The sequence below is a fragment of the Python bivittatus genome, unplaced genomic scaffold (assembly GCF_059951505.1).
Source record: "Python bivittatus isolate LINGU-HERP-01145 unplaced genomic scaffold, Pbiv_v1 ctg000610_np1212, whole genome shotgun sequence".
Classification (NCBI taxonomy): Eukaryota; Metazoa; Chordata; class Lepidosauria; order Squamata; family Pythonidae; genus Python; species Python bivittatus.
The window spans coordinates 49,837,374-49,856,521 of NW_028277088.1; the positions used below are offsets into that span (position 1 = coordinate 49,837,374).

At 37.8% G+C, this 19,148-nt stretch overlaps 1 protein-coding gene across 3 annotated transcripts in view; it reads right to left on the reverse strand.

Annotated features, from left to right (window-relative positions):
• The window catches only part of ELMO1 (engulfment and cell motility 1), a 294,812-nt gene that overhangs the window by 127,440 nt on the left and 148,224 nt on the right, over positions 1-19,148 (reverse strand). For all 3 annotated transcript variants that reach the window (XM_088149982.1, XM_088149983.1, XM_088149984.1), the window contains one exon: positions 10,947-11,051. In XM_088149982.1, coding sequence (XP_088006108.1) covers positions 10,947-11,051 — 105 coding nt within the window. The remainder of the gene's footprint in view (positions 1-10,946; positions 11,052-19,148) is intronic.

Genomic DNA, 19,148 nt, shown 5'->3' on the forward strand with positions numbered 1-19,148 from the left:
GAAAATCCTCATTTTTATTTTAAAAATATTAAGTTTAATAACTCTGAAGAAAAAAAAATGCTGCCATGTCCTCCTAAAAATGTAAAGCGGAGACCTGACATTAGGATTTTGATACAGAGAATTCACACCTGGCTTCCCATCAAAAGAGTACTTTGAAATACTCCAAAATCCCTGAAAAAACATTTAAAAATATTTTACAATATGCTATTTCTTATTGATGTGCTTTACCAGCAAATAGCCTGGTTTGAATTATCATAGGAAAAGGTGGTCTCTGGACTGTGCCTGTATTCCAAGTGGAGGGGCATAGATCTCAAATATAATTTCTATACCTTTGAAGTATAACAAGGAAGTTAATAACAAATGCTCCAAGGATAAAAGGGATATGCAATTTACTTCCACCCTGGGCTAATTACGATTGCTATTCCTCCTGTAGGATGCCCATCTCACTTTCTCTGAGATGTCTTGCATTAGTTGATGTGATAACCATCTAGCTCTATATTAAACAAGGCCCAAGTTTCTTGCAAGAAAAGAATATCAAAGTTGGACTGATAACTTGAGAAACTGATGATCATCCCATCCTATCCCATCCCATCCCGCTATATTCCATTAAATGACGAAATGCGAGTCTATATGATTTGAGAGTCAGTTTTTTCAGTGGGATTAGGTGATTCCTTTGGAGCTAATAATACTGTTTTATGAGAAGGGACCTTTCCTCTTGTTTCTCTTGAGCCAAAAGGACAGGCGTTTGGCTGTACTCAGATTTACAGAACTTTGTGGTTACAAGATCTGTGGGTAGTTTAACTCTCCAGGAAGGGAGTATGTACTTGAAATTGGATTATGCCCCACTGATGAATCCCCCTGCCTTCTTCTTCTAAAGGCCTTTAAGTGTGGTCAACAATGACAACTGTTATAGTTATGTTGGGCCAAGCTATTTTGTCTCAAGATCCATTGATAAAGGTGGGCTATAAATATTTTGATAATCAATTAAACCTCCAAACATATTTGAGCAAAAATGATAGGGAGAAGGATGTGCAGGTACAACTGGGACTGGAATTTCCATTTCTAAGCAATGTGATTGTAAAGTGAGATGTCACATCACTTAGCGACTACAACCCCGCACTCCTGGTTGCTGTTGTTAACCAAGAATCATGGGTCATTAAGTGAGTACCCACCCCAATCCAAGCCATTCTGGGCTTGGTCCCTCCCAGCCCTGAGCCTCAGTAAGGTAAGGGACTGCCTCCAACTCCCCCCACCCGCCTATCTCCCACCTATCTCTGCCCTTCTGGCCGTCCTGCACCCTGCCTTGTGGGGCAGCAGGCAGCCCCAACTGCGCAGCTCTGGGGCTGCTTGCCATGCCCCAGGAAGCCGCAGCCGCCCCAGCCCAGTCTCAGCTGCAATCAACCTCACTGCCCTGCACTCGGAGACCCCTGATGCCCTGCATTCCACCACTCCAGCTGACTTTCGCCATCTTCTTGCTCCACAAAGCCCCTTTGCAAAAAGCTCCTGGGCGGGGTTGGGTTGGGCTTTTACTCCATGCTGCAAAAAAAAAAAAAAAAAAGGCCAAAAGCCCAGTTTAACCCTACTGGAGAGCTAAGGCTGGCCCAGTCTACCCGATGGCCGAAAGCAGGACCGGTCTACCCAACTTCCCAAGGAGGAGGACCAGTCTACCCACAGAAAACAAGGAAGAGGGTTGAAGGGGGCTGTGAGGGTCCAGTCTACCCACCTACTGCAGCCAGAGGACTGGTCTACCCGCAGGGGAAGAAAAAAAAAGGGGGAAGAAGGGGTGCTACTTTTTTTTTTTTTTTGCAGCACGAAGCAAAAGCCCTACCCAACAGCTTTTTGCAAAGGGGTATTTTGGCATGCTGCTGCTCAGATTCTCCCCCCCCCCAGTGCAAAGCAATAGCCCAGTCCAGCCCCACCCACAAACTTTTTGCAAGGGGCTTTTTGGAGCAAGAAGACAGCAAAGGTCAGCTGGGGTGGCAGAGTGCAGGGTGGCAGGGGAACAAGTGAGCATAGTAGGGGGGAGATAGGTGGGTGGGGGAATTGAAGCGTCCCTGCAGCTGTAAATGTGGGTGGGTAGCCAAGTGCCTGAATTTTGATCATGTGACCATGGGAGTGCTGCAATGGCCATAACTTTGGGCACTGGTTGTAAGTCAATTTTTCAGTGAGTTCGTAAATTTGAATGGTCACTAAACGAATGACCGTTAAGCAAGGACTACTTGTATAGTTATACAATCTTTTTTCTACAATTATTAACTATCTGGCACCCTTCAGAAGTGCAAAACCTCTAGACTAATAGCTAAGTAAGTAAAGGAACTAAGTCCAAAACCAGGTTCTAGAAAGCTGAATGAAAGGATATCAAACAGAAGGCATCAAATAGATGCTAGTTAGCAACTGCCACGTTGGAGAAAAATATCTAATTTGTTTATGAAAATATAAGCTACTTTATCCAATTTTATCATTAGTTTCTAGATGTCAAAATTGTACAATATCTAGAAGCACATTAAACAGAAATTTCCAACATAATACTTGATCAAAATGCATCACTGCATTTCCCTTTATACAAGCTATCTTGTTGAAAAGCCATCAGGTTAGGACCGCTCTATGCATACCATTGTTCTTACACATCACATTTGCCATGTTTACAGCTTATTTTTTTCCTTTATATTTATATGGAAATATTTTCTTTGGATCATTAAAGAATATTCAGTGAGATGAACAAAAACTAGTTTATGTCCTTTAGCCATTTTATCAGTTATTTCCTGTAGATGTTTTAAGTCATGTGCTTTTTGTAACAGAACATTATCATTTCAGCTAATTCTCTGCTATTTTAATACAGTCGCCTTGTTAAGGAATTCAGAAACTGAATGAACCAGAAAAAGTAATGTCAGAAGGAAAACAGGGCAAACAGACCAAGGTATATTATGTTTTGGAAGCAAGTCAATAAACTGAGCTCAGATGAAATACACTGATACAAATAAACAAGAGTCTATTAAGATATATACTCTAACATCAAAGCTTAATAGCGCAAGGGTATTTAGAAGCAGGCCAGGGCCTTTATTTTCTCATCTTCCAAATGCTGAAACAAACTTTCTTTTTAAAAAATCATTTAGTTTTCTGTTTATATCTTGCCTTTTCCAATTAGGTAGTTTAAGACAATAAAAATGGTCATTAAAATATATGCAACAAATCCCTGTAACCCATCTTATAAGCACTATTGATTTTACTTATTATAATTATTTATATATCCCAGTTTTCAAGTACATTGCCTCCCAAAGCAATTTACAGTTAAAAAATAAAACTCCACAATACAGCATCAATTCAAATTAAAACAATAAAACAAAACAACAACAAACGAAGGGATTTTTAAAGAGAAAACAAAGCAAAAAGAACCGTGTTAAAAAAAAATCTTTAAAACTTTGGCAAATAAAAAATAGATAAATGTTGAATCACAATAAAAACAAAACAAGGAAACAAATCTTAATAGCTATGTCATGTAAGGGTGAATAGAAAAGTAAAGATTTTCTTCATTTCCCAATTACTTTTATGAGATAGAACACCTGGCAGATCTGCTGAAAAAACTCTGTTCCTAATACAAGAGATCCCATATGCAGGAGAACAACCTCCCCACAATCCCCAATCAGAAACAATAACATTTTGAGATAGAACTTGAATGTGCAGAAATTATTGAAGAGAGAGCGCACTGCACAATGTTAAATAAGACAAGCCAAAAAGTTGCAAGATTAAAAATAGTTGCCTTTGAAAATTCATTCTATTTAGCCCAATATTAGGAAGAACAGCCTTCTGTAATCTCACCTGCTATGTTGTGCTTGACTCCAACTACCATCATCCTGAACCAATACAACTAATCACCATGCAGGGCTGAAGATTATGGAAATTAAAAATCAGCACTGAGGGAAGGGAAGGTTATTCTAAAGTTTTCTCAGAGAACCTGGGTGGGTTCTCTAGAAGACTGTAGTGCCCCCTTATTTTCAACTGGACTGATTATGTGCGATCAAGTTGTTTTTGATTCCTAGCAACCACATAGATAGATCTTCTCCATGATGATCTATCCCTAATCTGTTCTTTCAAGTCTCCCAATATTGCACTCATCACTACTGTAACTGAGTCCATCCACCTTGCTGCTGGTTGTCCTCTTCTTCTCTTTCCTTCTACCTTTCCCACCATTAGAGCTGGGTCTTCGCATAACATGTCTGAAGTAGCATAATTTGAGCCTGGTCATCTGTGCCTCAAGTGAGAACTCTGGGTTGATTTGTTCAATGATCCATCAGTTTGTTTTCTTGGCTTTCCATAGTATTCTCAGGAGCCTTCTCCACACTAAAGTTCAAAGATGTCAATATGCTTCCTATCCTGCTTCTTTACAGTCCAACTTTCACTTCCATAGTGTGTCACAGGGAATACCATGGCTTGCACAATTCTGATCTTTGTAGGCACAGACACATCATGGCATTTGAATATCTTTTCCAAGGTATTCATGGCTGGTCTACCAAGCGCTAGTCTGTAGTGCATTTCTTAACTGCTTGTTCCTTTACTATTGATGGTTGATCTTAAAACAAAGAAGCTATCCATCACTTCAATATCTTTACTGTCAATTTTAAGGCTGGTCATTCTACCTGTTGTCATTCGTTTGGTCTTCTTTATATTTAATTTTAGTCCAATTTTTTTACTGTGCTTTTTGACTTTTAGTACTAGCGCTTGCAGTTCCTTTGTATCTATCAGGGCAGTGTCATCAGCATAGCACAGGTTATTGATGTTTCTTCCTCCAATTTTAAAACCACACACATCTTCCAATCCAGCTTCCCTTAATGTATATTCAGCATATAGGTTGAATAAATAAGGGGACAGTATGCAGACTTCTCACATGCCTTTGCCAACCTGGAACCAGTCTGTTTCGCCATGTTCTGTCTGTACTGTGGCTTCCTGACCTGTATATAAGTTTCTCATCAGGATTGTTTCTTATGAGGATTGATAAGTTTCTCATGAGGATTGTAATTGGATACATATTATAAATATGTCTAGAAGAAAAAGCAGCACCAAATACAATTTTATATGTAATTTTATGACATTACATTTAACAATATATTGAGTACCAGTATCAGAAGAAACAAGTATACAGTATATTCTTCAAAATATGTCTCCTTCTCTCTCTCTCTTGCAGTATATCAGGAAAGTATTTTTGTTTCACCACGTATATACCCAGTGTGAAAAAGCAGCTGACGCTGAAGGTTATAATAAGGTACTTCACAAATAAAATGTGGAATCATCAAAAATGGCTCTCAAAACAAGTCATGTCCGAGATCTCGTCATTTTGTGAGCACTCAAATATTAAAGACTGAAGACCCACCCTATCTCCAGTGTTGATAGAATTATTAGTGTGGTTGATAGAACTTAATTTTATTGAAGCATTTGACAATCCTCCCATTCCATCTTTTAATGACAAGCTATGATATATGAGGGATAAACAGTGCATCTTGAAAATCATGCCCAATAACTGATTATTGCTATATTTTAACCTGCCCATGTTTTAAAAACCACTAGAAATCTTCTCAGATAACCCTTCACATTATGTGTCTTAATAAAGGAGAAAGCCTTCTTGGTTATGTGCTCCAATTATCAACTCAGTCACTATAGAACAGCAACGGCTGACTTAATACTTCTTCATTTGCTCCAACATTTTATTTAGCCTATCCATTTATGTTCTACTGCCATTTAATTTTTATAATTGCACTCTCTTCTGTTTTATGTTTTCGGTTTAAATGATCGGTTTGGGCTTTTGTTCTACATAATACCCTGCTATCTTTGCATGAAAGGTGATTTTAGTATATCTTAAATTAATAATCAGTTGCTCTACATCCACCTAGAGGAAGATGTTGAATAAGGTTTCAAGAGGAATGAACAGGCCTCTCTCTAAGACCAGGCTTGCATTGAGGCTTAGGAAGGATAATTATTAGATATGTTGATGGCATGATGTAAAGAAGGAAGGTTAACATCTGAACCCAAACCAACAAGGTAAAAATCAAGAACAATAAAAGTAAACTTTTGCCTTTAGGTACTCCCTCCCCCAAATCAAAAGATAAGATGGGAAATATATCAAAGGTATAGCATGGAAAAGGTCTGGCTTGGCACTAGTTTTTCAAAATAGGTGACAATGACTCAGAAATTGGACACGAATCACCAATTTGATCTACTCCTAAGAAAAAGCACAGTGTTCAAATTGCAGGAAGTTAATACTTTCACTCTATTCTATGTAGGCCATTTTCTAGGAATCCCATTTTACAAGTGATAAACTAAAGGACTTCCAAAGAAGAGCAAGCAGGATGATTATGAATCTCAAAACTGGTTTCTGTAAAGTACAGTAAAAAGAGCTGGGCTTGATTAGCTTTGAGAGGAGAACATTAACGGGATAGTTGTCTTAAAGTATCTGTGAGACTACCATGTATACAAAGGATTTGTTTTTAAGTATTCCAGAAAGCAGGACTAGAAATAATAGGTGAAAACCACAAGGAAGGAGATTTGAGAAAACATTAAAAGAAATTTTCTAAGGGTGAGACTACATTACAACAGAAGAGATTAGCTCAGGAGACAGTGGACTCTCTTTCACTGCAGTTTCTTCAAGGAGAGTATGGAGTATTTTTTGCCATTTATCCAATACTGCAGATTCTGTACTACTCAAAGTTGGACTTGGTTACCTAGCTACCTAACCAAGGCTATGATTTTGTGGGTTGTCTCATCAAGCAACAATGAATTGTTAGCTATTCAAGGTATTTGTAGTATTGTTACCATTGTCACAAGAACCAATTTAATTTCTTTCTTGGATACCAAATGTATCAATTGTTAAGACAAGTTTTATAGTTAATAAAGAAAAAAAGTAGAAGACTGGAATATTTACAAAAACTAAAATACCAATGAAAGGGAACTGCAGGAGAAGGAAGAGAAAAAGAACAGATTAAGAGGAACAAGAAAGAAAATACAATGCAGTGAAGATGAGATCACATAACAGCTTGGGAACATAACAACCTCTTAAATGATGTTCTGAATATGATATTTTATTAGAAGTAATTTAGTAGAAGGCAATGAACAAAAAGCAAGGGTTTTTTTTCCTTTTCTATTTTATTGTAGAGAAAAGAAATACATTCCAGTTCCATTTTTTTCCAAGAGTAACTGCATCCCTACTGCTGGGGAAGAAACATCACCATTATCATCTTGATTTTAGTTTTAGAAATTATCACACAACATATCAAGCAATTCATTTTTTATTAAGAGTGGGCAGATAGTTTTTTCTGGAGCTTACAGAAGGATGAGTAGGCTGTGCTCTATACAACAAATGCATGGGTTATGAAATATATAGCGCACAATCCTAATGACTCAAACTAAGTTTTGAATGGTCTACACAGTAAGATGACATTTGTCTGCATCTTTATGACTTGACATAATTTCCTCCTCCTTGAAGAGTTCTGATACCTCAAAGAAGAATTTAGAAGGCAATCAGTAACTTAACTAAGATGCCCTCAGAAAATATGAATCATATCCAGTGGCTGCAACTGGTGTTAACCAGAATATTTCTTTTGAGTTTCTGAGAATACTGACTAGTGATTGCCAACTCCAGGTGAAAGTAATCCTGAAGGTTCCAGTGCCATAAATGGTGAAATACGAGCATGCATAAAAGTATATTTGCATACATATATACACCAAAAGCCACACCCCAAAAAGGGTAGGATCAGGACAGTAAATAACATGAACTGTATTAAATGCTACTGATTAGAAATGAATTGTCTGTAAAATGTATGTGTTACTTGTAAAATTGACACTCCCCCCATCTGCATACTTTATCGTACTTTCTCTTGGTTACATACACAGACAATAATCAATATAATTATTGCATTTTATCCTTCCAGCAGAAACAGATTAAAAAAATCAGGATGGAGATGAAATAATGCTATGAACTAGGAAACAAAGGAAAGAGAAAAAAAAATTCAAATTTTGAGCAGCAGGCATGAGCCCTACCTCTTCTAACAGCATCTTTTATTCTGAGTGAAAGTAAGATGACAGTTCATTATTTGGGACAAAGTGATTTTCCTGTCAGGTAAATGTATTGTATTTGCTTCTTGAGAATTAAAATTCAGGTTATATGTAACAAAGTGAAGAAGAAAGGCATAAAAATACAGAGGGAAGAAAGAATTAGAGAAGCAGATCTCTGTATAAAGATGCCTGAAACCAACCAGAGAGTCAGCAGAGGTGGTACATTGGGTAGGTGTAGCAACCATGAAGGTCCCCAGTGACAGCAACCTTTTCCTTATCCACAGCATATTGAGCTTTATTCTTGTTAGATGCAGATGGCAGTATGAGACAGTAACATCCTTTGCTTTTCCTTTTTTTAGCTAGCCAGAAGCCTGACATTTAAAACTCATCATGTAGAGGAATGACAGGAGGCACTTAAAGACAAGCGACTAGAGCAACAGGAGAGGTTGACATAAGTAGATGATAAGTAGCATGTGTAGCTCATGGTTGAAGACAGGTAGAACAAGCTGCCACATATGCCACAACCAACAAACTCCAGTCCCTTGAGTCCAAAGTACTGATGATATTATCTAATTCGGTGATGAAACACTTGCAAGAAAACTAAGCTCAGTGAACCTCAACTTCAACTAATTTAAGCCTCGAACCCATCAGCTAAGCACCTCTGACACTGAATAACAATTTTCAGTTTAGTGGACAGAGTTATGCAGAATTTAAATCAGCTTCATGCTGATTTTTCCCTAGTGCTTAATTATCTATGAAGCTAAAAATAATTAAATAATTATTAGGGGGAAAAAGATAGTGAATGTCATTGGGAACTGGCTAAGTTACCATATACCATTTTCCCATGGAGGATTTTTAGACACTTTCCAACTGGCCAGGTTTCTAACTACTTTAAGGGAGCAAAGGGCTCATCTCAATGTTTTACTATCAGTGGTTTAGGAGAGTAAATTTTATAAAATCCTACGGGATATGAGATCTGCCTTTGTAGCTCAAGGGAGGTTGACTCTGTGACTCTATGGTCTATTGTATTGCTCATTTCATTGCAGTATTCATGCCCCTCACATCACCCTATTTTTTTAACATTGGACCACATAGATCTAATATATTTTCATCAGGTATATGGATCTTGCCAACATATTTCTCATGTTAAAGTTTGATTTGCTTTGGTATACTGTTATTATGGACTAGTCAATAACTGTAACAATGATGTCCCTGAACCTGCCTCTCAATATTGCTAAAGGAAGAATATTAAATTAGGTGGATGTAAATGCTAGGTAGTATTTAGGAAAAAACAGTTGCTCAAGGTACTTTACTGGAGTCATGGTTGCCTGTTAACAGTATTTGTGGGGCAGCATTCACAACTGTTTGTTAACATCTACCAAAGTCTGTTTTAGTGCAACAGTGGGGAAAACCCAGACTGAAGAAGCATTTTCTCCTTGATCTCGTACTTCCAAGTGAATATAAAACTCTCAGACAGGATTAACAACCTTCAGCTGCTATTTACTAGGACATTAAATGGCAATGACTCTTTATATCCTTTACTAGAACAACCCTCAAAAAGGTAAGGATACAGGAAAATTAATGAAAGATAAAAATCAACATGTTATAGTGGCCATAAACTAAATTCAAATTATAACTAGAATAGGTCAGCTAATGAAAGAAGCTTCTGCAGAAGGTGACTAAGAATTATGCTCTTTTCAGACAAATAGGAGGTGCTGACTTTAAAAATATGAAGGAAATATAAAAGCAATCCATTAACCTAAAAAAAGACCAAAAGGGTATCACAGAAAACTTTTACAAACTAGTCAAGATATAATTCACTTTACTTGATTGCTTTCCATTTCAAGAATAAGCTCTCTTTCTCACACATACATATACCACATCATTTAAATCTCTGTTGCAGCTTTCTTTTAAATTGAAAATTGAATGTACTTTATGTAAAGACATTTACATTGAAGTATCTATGCACTGTGCCATTAAAATCCTGCTTTATTGAATAATTAATATTTATTATGAAAATAATATCATTGTTTATTTAATAGATTTTGGATGAGAGATATTGAAACAACAGATCTGAAAGCCACTATTTTTAATTATCTTGTGGCCAGGTGAAATTGCACTCTAAGTAATTGCACTTCTAAATTGCACTTCTTAAAGGCACTCTTTCTCACTCCCTGTGTCTTAGTCAAATTGCCCTTTCTGAAAATCTCACAGGCTTTGGTTTTATCTCTATTTGATAAGAGTTGCAGAATAATTGACAGGAAACTTATTTTTAACCAAAGCATCCTATGATCATAAGAGTTTTTAGAGGAAGGAAGGAATTCTTTATCTTGCTTTTCCTGGAATGTAATGATTTCTCTATTCCCATGGAGTTAAGCCACCAGATGCAAGAACAGGGATGCATGACTACCTTGCTGTTTCACTGCATTCCCTTAGATTAAAAAAGTTTATGACACTTACTCAATGAGTCTTTGCTAAAATGTCAGAAAGAACATGCAAAAGAAACAAAATATAGTTCTCTGCTACCTTTAAGATAAGGCGTGTAGGCAAAAAGTGAGTAGGAACTAAAAGGGGAAAATAGAAAAATGAATCAGACTTCCTTTATCCCCATAAATAAGTGAAATCAATCACAGCTAATTCCTTCCTTCTGGGATTCAAAACATGCAGAAAAGGTATTCAATCATTCAAATCATCTATCAGAATGGCATTTATATTGATCTGAAAATAAACTGGGGATCACTGCTCAACAGTCATCAAAACAAAGAAAAAATGTGGTTTTATATGACACTATTCTTCTACACTTATTTCCTATTAGCTGTGTTATTACCCCATTTTAAATCCTAGAATAATGGATTTTAAAAAGGAGACAAATAAAAATTATACCTGCTATAAGAAAGAGGCCTTACCCGGATATAAGCATCCTGCTGGTGTTTGGCAAAGTACAGCATATTGTCCAGGGCTAGCATTCCTGGGGGAGTCTGAGTAAAATCCATTGCTGGGTTCACATGATTCTGCAAAAACACAGTAAGGGTAACATTAGAAAAGCAGTCACATGAATAACTGGACAACTATATAAACATCTGTGGGCAGTGGAAGGAGAACAGGAATGGATGTCAAAACGCAAACTCTGTGAACTATGTATTAGTTTCAGATGTTAGGACACAAGGACAAAAGCACGAGCTTTGTGTCATGATGTCACTGCAACTAGCTGTAGTGTTCAAGTAGCCTGGAATGTTGAGGAAAATGAAATCATTCCAAAAGTTGCCCAGGTTTTAATTCCAACTATCTCCTATCTCAGGAATCCCCTGCTTTTGTCTGACCCTATCTAGGTTTGACATCATCTTCTGAGTTCTCACATTGATTCCTTTAAGGATGGGAATCAGGGAACACACTCTGTGTTAATTACAATGTATTCAGCAAAAAACCCCTCTTCTTTAGTTATAGATAGGAAAGATTCTAATCAACAACAAGCCCATAGCAAACTGAAAGGGAAAATTTAAATTTTCCTTCTCCAATAGTAAATGAAAATAAAATTAATTGTCCTACAGTTTTGGGGCTTAGGAAAACAGTCTCACTGGTAGGAACGGATAAATAATTTTTGACTAACTTCTAAAGTAGGGGTGGGCAACTTTCCCAAGGCTTAGAGTTTTAACAAATTAGTATTTTGGGAGAGTTATATGAAGAGATGGGGGTAAAAAGCTTCTGGGAGGCAAACCACTCAATTTCCTCTCTTAAAATGCCCCTGTTCCCTTTCCAATGACCCTAAAGTGGCAAATTTCAGTAGTGCAATCTTGGGTGCTATGTGGCTACAAACAGAATCTGCAGGTTGTATAACCCTGCTGTAAACTGTGCCTTTAATAACTGCTTGCCCTATAGATATTAGCAGATGATAATGTTCACTTCTATATCTGTCTCTTTAGCAATCCAATGTAAAATGCAGGAACTTCAAAAATGCAATTGTTCACATGCAACCTTATCTTAACCTTATTCAGCCAAGCCTTTGGCAAGGAACAATGAGACAGACCCTTTGCTTCATTGTGCTTGCCATCTTTTACCTTTATCTTTTATTGTTTTATTGTAATTTCATTGTTTGATTGTTGTGAGCTGCCCAGAGTCTTTGAGAATAGTCAGCATACAAGTTTCAATAATGTTAGTACTGCACTAGTGTTCTAGTTTCTGGACATCTGGTGACAAGTGGGCTTCAGGACTGTTGGCTGAGCAACCACGGCCAGCAGCTGCAGGATTACTGGAAGAAAAGTTGGTTACCTGTCGCAAATATACGAAGACTGAAAACAAAGAAATACTGATCTGCTATTATAAATCAAATCCAATGAGAGGAAGATATCTGAAAAGAACGTACCAGTTCTGGAAAGAACAACATCCAGAATCAGAAATAACAGAACAGAAGCTGGCAGATCAACATCAATTTATAATATGAAATAAAATATTCACAGAAGTAGAATTGGAAGGACTGCAAAGGTCTATCCAAGGCAAAGAAATTGAAGCCTTGCCAGAAGTAGCTCAGACTATAGAGGCAAACCAGGGGAGTCAGCAGCATAGGAAGCCAGCATAGTTACTGAATCATTTTCATTCCTAAACCAGGCACCCTCTCCTCTGCCTTCTCCTCAGAAAGAACAAAGCTGTCTCATTAAAATACAAGAGGAACTGAAACAAAGAATAACTGAGAACCTAGAACAGCACAAAAACAACAGAATAAGGTTGCCTGCACTGAAGCTTGTTACAAAGAAACAGCTAGCACAATTATTAAAAGACACCACTACTGTAATATCAAATATAAGCACCAGCTCACTGCAAGAAACAAACCAACTGCTGTACAACATGGCTGCAGTTATAACTGAATACCTTGGATGCAAAATCAACCAACAAGAAAAAGAGCCAAACAGTGCACCACCAAAATGGAAGATCAGATTGGAAAATAAGATTGGCATGCTAAGATCAGATGCAAGCAAGCTAGAACAGATGAAAAAAAAAAAAAAAAGCTGAAGAACAAACAAGAAGACCAAAGAATACCTGATCAAGAAATATCACCTAGAAACAACGAAGATCAAAGAAGCACTGGAAATCATAAAGCAGCAAATAGCCAAAAAGATCAGCAGATACAAAGCTTGAATTGCACACTATAGGCAGAATCTCCAGTTTCAAATTAGAAACATTTCTACCAATCTATCAATGGAGAGACTGCAATAAACCAGTCAACACCTGACAAAGAAGAAACAGTGCAGTTCTGGGTGCAGCTATGGAGCAACCCAAAGAAATACAACAAGAATGCAACTTGGATAAAGGAGGTAGATAGGAATAAAAAAGAAGCTGAAATGAAAGAACTTGTAATAACAGCAGAAATGGTGGAGAAAAGGGCAAGGAAGATGAAGAATTGGTCAGCACCAGGTGAAGATGAATTGCATGGTTTTTGGTTGAAACATCTGACTGCTCTGCACTCACTCATTGCTAAGCAGTTTAACATAATGCAAGGAAATGAAATTGAAGATTGGTTAACATCTGGCAACACCTACCTGATAATTAAAGATCCAGCAAAAGGAGCAGCACCAGGCAACTACAGGCCAATTGCCTACTTGCCAACAACTTTCAAATTGCTAACTGGTGTGGTAGCTGATGCAGTCCAATAGCACCTAGTTGAAAACAAACTCTTTCCACCTGAGCAGAATGGAAACTGCCCAAACAGCAGAGGGACAAAAGATCAACTCCTAATTGACAAGATGATTTTGGAAAACTGCAAGAGAAGGCAGACCAACTTGAATGTAGCTTGGATTGATTACAAGAAGGCATTTGACTCCCTGTCACATGATTGGATAATCAAGTGCCTAGAAATAACAAGAGTCAGTAGAAACATCACAAGCTTTGTGCATAGATCAATGGCACAATGTAAGACATAGTTGCTGGTCAGTGGTGATAGACTGGGACAAGTTAACATCAAGAGAGGAATCTTTCAAGGAGGTTCACTATCACCACTACTGTTTGTCCTCACATTGATTCCTCTGTCAACAATACTGGACGAGTCAGGCATCAAAAACATCTGCCAGGTTATCCCACCTCCTTTACATGGATGATCTGAAGCTGTATGGAAAGACACTATCTGAAATAGAATTGCTGCTCAACACTGTCTAAAGATACAGCTCAGATATTGCGATAGAGTTTGGACTGGACAAATGTGCCACTCTTACCATCAACAGGGAAAAAACAGTGAAAACTGAAGGAATCAAGATGCCCAATGGAAATAACATGAAGAGTCTGGATGAAGACGATCACTACAAATACCTGGGCATCCTTCAGGCTGACAACATCAAGCACACTGAAGTCAAGAAGAAGGTTAATATTCAATACATCATTAGAGTGAAGAAGATCTTAAAGTCCAAATTCAATGGAGGAAATGCCATCAAGGCAATTAACACCTGGGCAATTCCAGTCATTAGATACACAACTGCAATAGTGGACTGGACTTGAGCAGAACTAGAAGCCCTGGATAGGAAGACGAGAAAAATAATGACAATGAATCATGCCCTTCACCCATGCAGCAACTTTGACAGACTCTACTTACCAAGGAGCATAGGTGGGTGTGGAATGTTGCAAGTACACCAGACAGTTGAAGAAGAAAAAAGGGCATTGGAAGAATATCTGAAGGACAGTGAAGAAGATGCACTGAAGGTAGTACACTTACTGAATACTGAAGAGACCAAATGAAGGATAGAAAAGAGATATGGCAAGGCAAAGTATTACATGTCCAATAAACAAAAAAATCAAACCAAAACAAACAAACAAACAAAACCCAGCAGGCAAAGCAGATAACAAGATGACCTGGCAGTAGCTAAGAGCAGGAAAGTTGAAGAAAGAGACAGAGGGGCTAATTCTGGCTGCACAAGACCAAGCCTTAAGAACAAATGTATATAAAGTCAGAATCAAGAAGAGAGCAACAGACAGCAAATGCCGCCTCTGCAAAGAAGCTGAAGAAACAGCGAACCACCTAGTTAGCTGCTGCAAGAAGATCGCACAGACTGACTACAAACAATGGCATGAGAAAATAGCAACAATGGTGCATTGGAATATCTGCAAGAAATACCAGTTGCCTACAAGCAAGAAGTGGTGGGACCACAAAATAGACAAAGTAATAGAAAAGGAAGAAGCTAAAGTGCTCTGGAACTTTAGAATTCAGAGAGACAAGCACCTGCCACATAATACCCCAGACTTAACTGTTGATAAGAAAGACAAAAAAGTCTGGAACATGGACACTGCAATACCTGGAGACAGCAGAATAGAAGAGAAAGAACTGGAGAAAATCACAAAATACAAAGACCTGCAAATAGAAGTAGAATGACTGTGGCAAAAGAAAGCAAAGGTAGTGCCAATAGTAATAGATGCCTTGGGTGCAATTCCAAAACAACTGGAGTGACACTTGAAGAGCATCAGCATTGACAAAATCACCAGTCAATTGCAAAAGGCAGCTTTACTTGGAACAGCTTACATCCTGTGACAATACCTTTAACACCATCAAACAACATCTGGCTATCCCAGGTCCTTGGGAACTGATAAGTGGATAAAAATGCCAAATCCAGTCTAAACATCTGATTGACTGTGACACCAACCATAATAAACTGGAGAATGCTATTTTGGTATAAACCAAGTCTCATTTCAGTTGCTTGTATCAGCTTTAACTTATTTCATTTTTAGCTTCAAATGTATGCTATTTAGGGAATACCACTATTAGGCTTATCTCTTTGATGGCCAATTCAAAGCATTGTAGAAAACACTAGATGCAATTGAAGCACATGTAGAATGGGAATAAGCAGAGATGGCACTTCCAAAATGGGTAAGGTGCTTTCTATGTGATATGAAAGGTTCCTTTTAGAAGTGGGGCATGTGTGTGTGTGGGTACACAGTAGTGCCATCTAGGGTCAGGGTTAGGATCAGCAATGTCTATACTTGGCTGCATTTACATAATATGCTTAAGTAGGTCAGTGACCCAGGGTGTCATGCAAACACCAAACCACTCATTTGAAGGTCAAGATTAGGATCCAATTGTTATGGATTGTTATGTATGCATTACTTATCCTACTTCAGGCAGCATGTTGTACATGCACCCCAAAAGAGGATTAATATAAGATTAAGGTTTTTTTTTCAGCTGTCAAGCACAGAAATCAGAGCCTAAAAAGAGCTCACAAAAATGGGACCTCTCTAGGCAGTTCATTACTATTGTTCTTGTTTCTTAATCCCTTGGGACACATGGGAGTGAAAAAGAAACTGAAAGGAGACAGGGTGGTTAAGCTGACCCTGGAGGGGCTCCAACTCTAATCAGACCCCTACTTTTTTCTTTTTTTCTAAATTTCCCCCTCTCCCTAAAATATCCAATAGTTGCCAAGCATGAGACAAATTGGGAAGACACCTAGACAGCTTTTTTCCCATTACCAGCTCCTGAATCATTGGATATATTGGTTGTCAATAGGATTCTAAGCACAATTCAAGTTGCTGCTATTGACCTATAAAGTCCTACATAGCTTGGGTCCAGTTTACTATGGGACAATTTCCTCCAAATGGAATCTACTCAGCCTGCTCATGTAGCCCAGGAGGAGATGCTATAGGTTTCTCCTTCCTGAGATTTATTTATTTTTAGATTTTGGTATGCTATGTGAGTTGCCCCATAGTCTATTAATTAGGTAGGACATAAATAATGTATAATAAATGAAAAGTTACCTCAGAGAGGAATGGTAGACTTGTCCAAGTGTGCTATGTAAGCCTGGCTAATGAATGAATATTATAAACAATAGTATGATCTTATATCAACTATAGATGTGTTGAGACTACAGCTCCCAATATTCCCAGCCAGCTATCTTAAGTCTCATTATGTAGCAATACTTGGTTTGGAAGGTAACCATGGCTGGAACTGGTTAGTAGCTAGATGGAAGACCATCAGTGAATTCCAGGACTGTAGGCTAGACCAAGAAGTTGAAAAAACCTCCTCAGAAGACAGGGGTAAACTACTTCCATACAGTTGTCCAAGAAACCTACACTGATGTGTCCATGAAATCACCAAGAGTACAGCTCAATCTAGAAGGAAACTTGAATGTTACTTTATCTTACATACTATGTTTGCACAACATGCTTGCTTTTAAAAACATAGGATGATTTTCTTAACTTGAATATGAATATTTTTATTATAGTCACTGACCTGAACTGTAACTTGCAACTACCATGAACAATTAATACAGGCTGTGAATCTTGGCTTCCCCTTCCCTGCCTCGTTCAAAATGGATTCCCTGAAAAGGCACTGGCATTATGGATTTCAAGCTAAGTCAACATTAGTCTCATTTGCATCTGAAAAGAAGCTATAATAGTATAACTGTCATGACACAGAACAATAACTTCTCAAACTCAGGATATAGAATATGTATTGAACCAGGAACAGAATTTGCCCTTACAATCAGCCATACTTATTTCTGCATTCTTGGGAGTTCATCTTCTAGAGGTAGCTATTAGGCTGTTTCTCTCTGGCTTCAAGAAACTATGTTGGATTAGCCTCTTCTCTTCCCTCCCCATCCCTATGCTGCTAGATTAAATGGTTCTTAAAACAGGTAGGTCCCTTTAAAAATTGAACCCAAATTCATCAGGGTTGGAGCTAGTTATCAAGAGGGATTGTATTAATTGTTAAGAGTCAGAGTCTGCTAGCTGATGGAGAACCATTCGAATCTGCTTTGCCTCATTTCTAGTTTAAACTCCACTTGAAACTATCCAGTGTGTTACCTGTCGGGACACTGCAGTGAACTAGATTCAGAGCGGAAGAGGTAAATCAGAGCACGTGAATGTCATGCATACAGCAGCTCTCAGAAATTCCTGAAATAAACTGTGCCTTTTCCTGAAACATTCATTTTGAAGAGGTGCTGCACGCCATACACACTTTGAATGTTTTCCTTTTGAATCTGGATTGCTGCTCACTTCTATGACCTGTCTCATTTATTTGGAATTATGGAAATTCGGTAGCTGTCTCTGTCTGTGTGTACTTGTCCCTGACCATCACTTAATTCATCTTGCTTGGTCAGAACCAGAGCTCTGATTGGCCTGACGTTGCTTGTTTGTTGCTTAATCGAGAGAGGTAGTATTTCATTTAGTCTCCCTGGAACTAGGTCCTACTGCATGTCTCTGCAAGGATTATTTGACTGTTTCCTTCAAATATTTGATTCTAAGAGGTGATTCAATTAATTCACCTCCTAAACTTAATTTTTTATTGTCAAAAGGACATTTTCAAACCCATTTGAAAATCCAGTTCACCGATTCAGTTGACATGGGCACATTCATTCTTTTTCTGAATAAATTTAATAATCTGAACAGAATCAATGGTTTGAAACACAAATTGTTCAAAAGGTCATAATAATGTTTTTGATTTGACATTAATTGTAATAAGACAGTTTAATAAGAAATAATATTTATTAACCAAAACCATCAACTTGATAATAAAATAGAATGATATATCCTGCCCTTAGATTTCTCTGTGTGTTATTTTTAGAAAAAGACCTGAGGAAACAGGGAAGAAAAAGACTTGCTGTGAAAAGAGTTTGTCTGCAGATGCTGTCTATTCAATCTAATTTCCTGAGCTATCACTATTATCAGCAATTTTTGCTGTTCCTGACACTGAGACTTAATTTATCCTCTTGATAGAATTAGACTTCTATTCTGAAAACTGAAGTGTTTCCTTAGACTGAGTCAAGCTTCTCTGTGCACAAGGACTCTAAAATGCTGCTCCTGTAGATAAATGTTTTCCTATTACATGTTATCAAAGGACATTTGGAGGCAAAAAAAAAAAAAAAAGCAATATATGAGCACGTTTTCTTGCAGCATTCATTATGCTACAAGAAAACATTTCATTCTTTTTAAATTTTACTCTTTCCACAATGTTTTATCCCCCACTCCCATTTTAGGGCACCCCCCCCAAAATGAGACTGGGGGGCAGGGGAGACCTAGCAATGCTAGTTTGTTTCTTTTTTTAAAACTTCACATGTCTAATGGCCCTTCCTCATACTTCTGTCTATGTGCTTTCTTCCAGTTCATGAGGTTGAACAAAAGCATGCTGGCTTACTTTGTGCTTC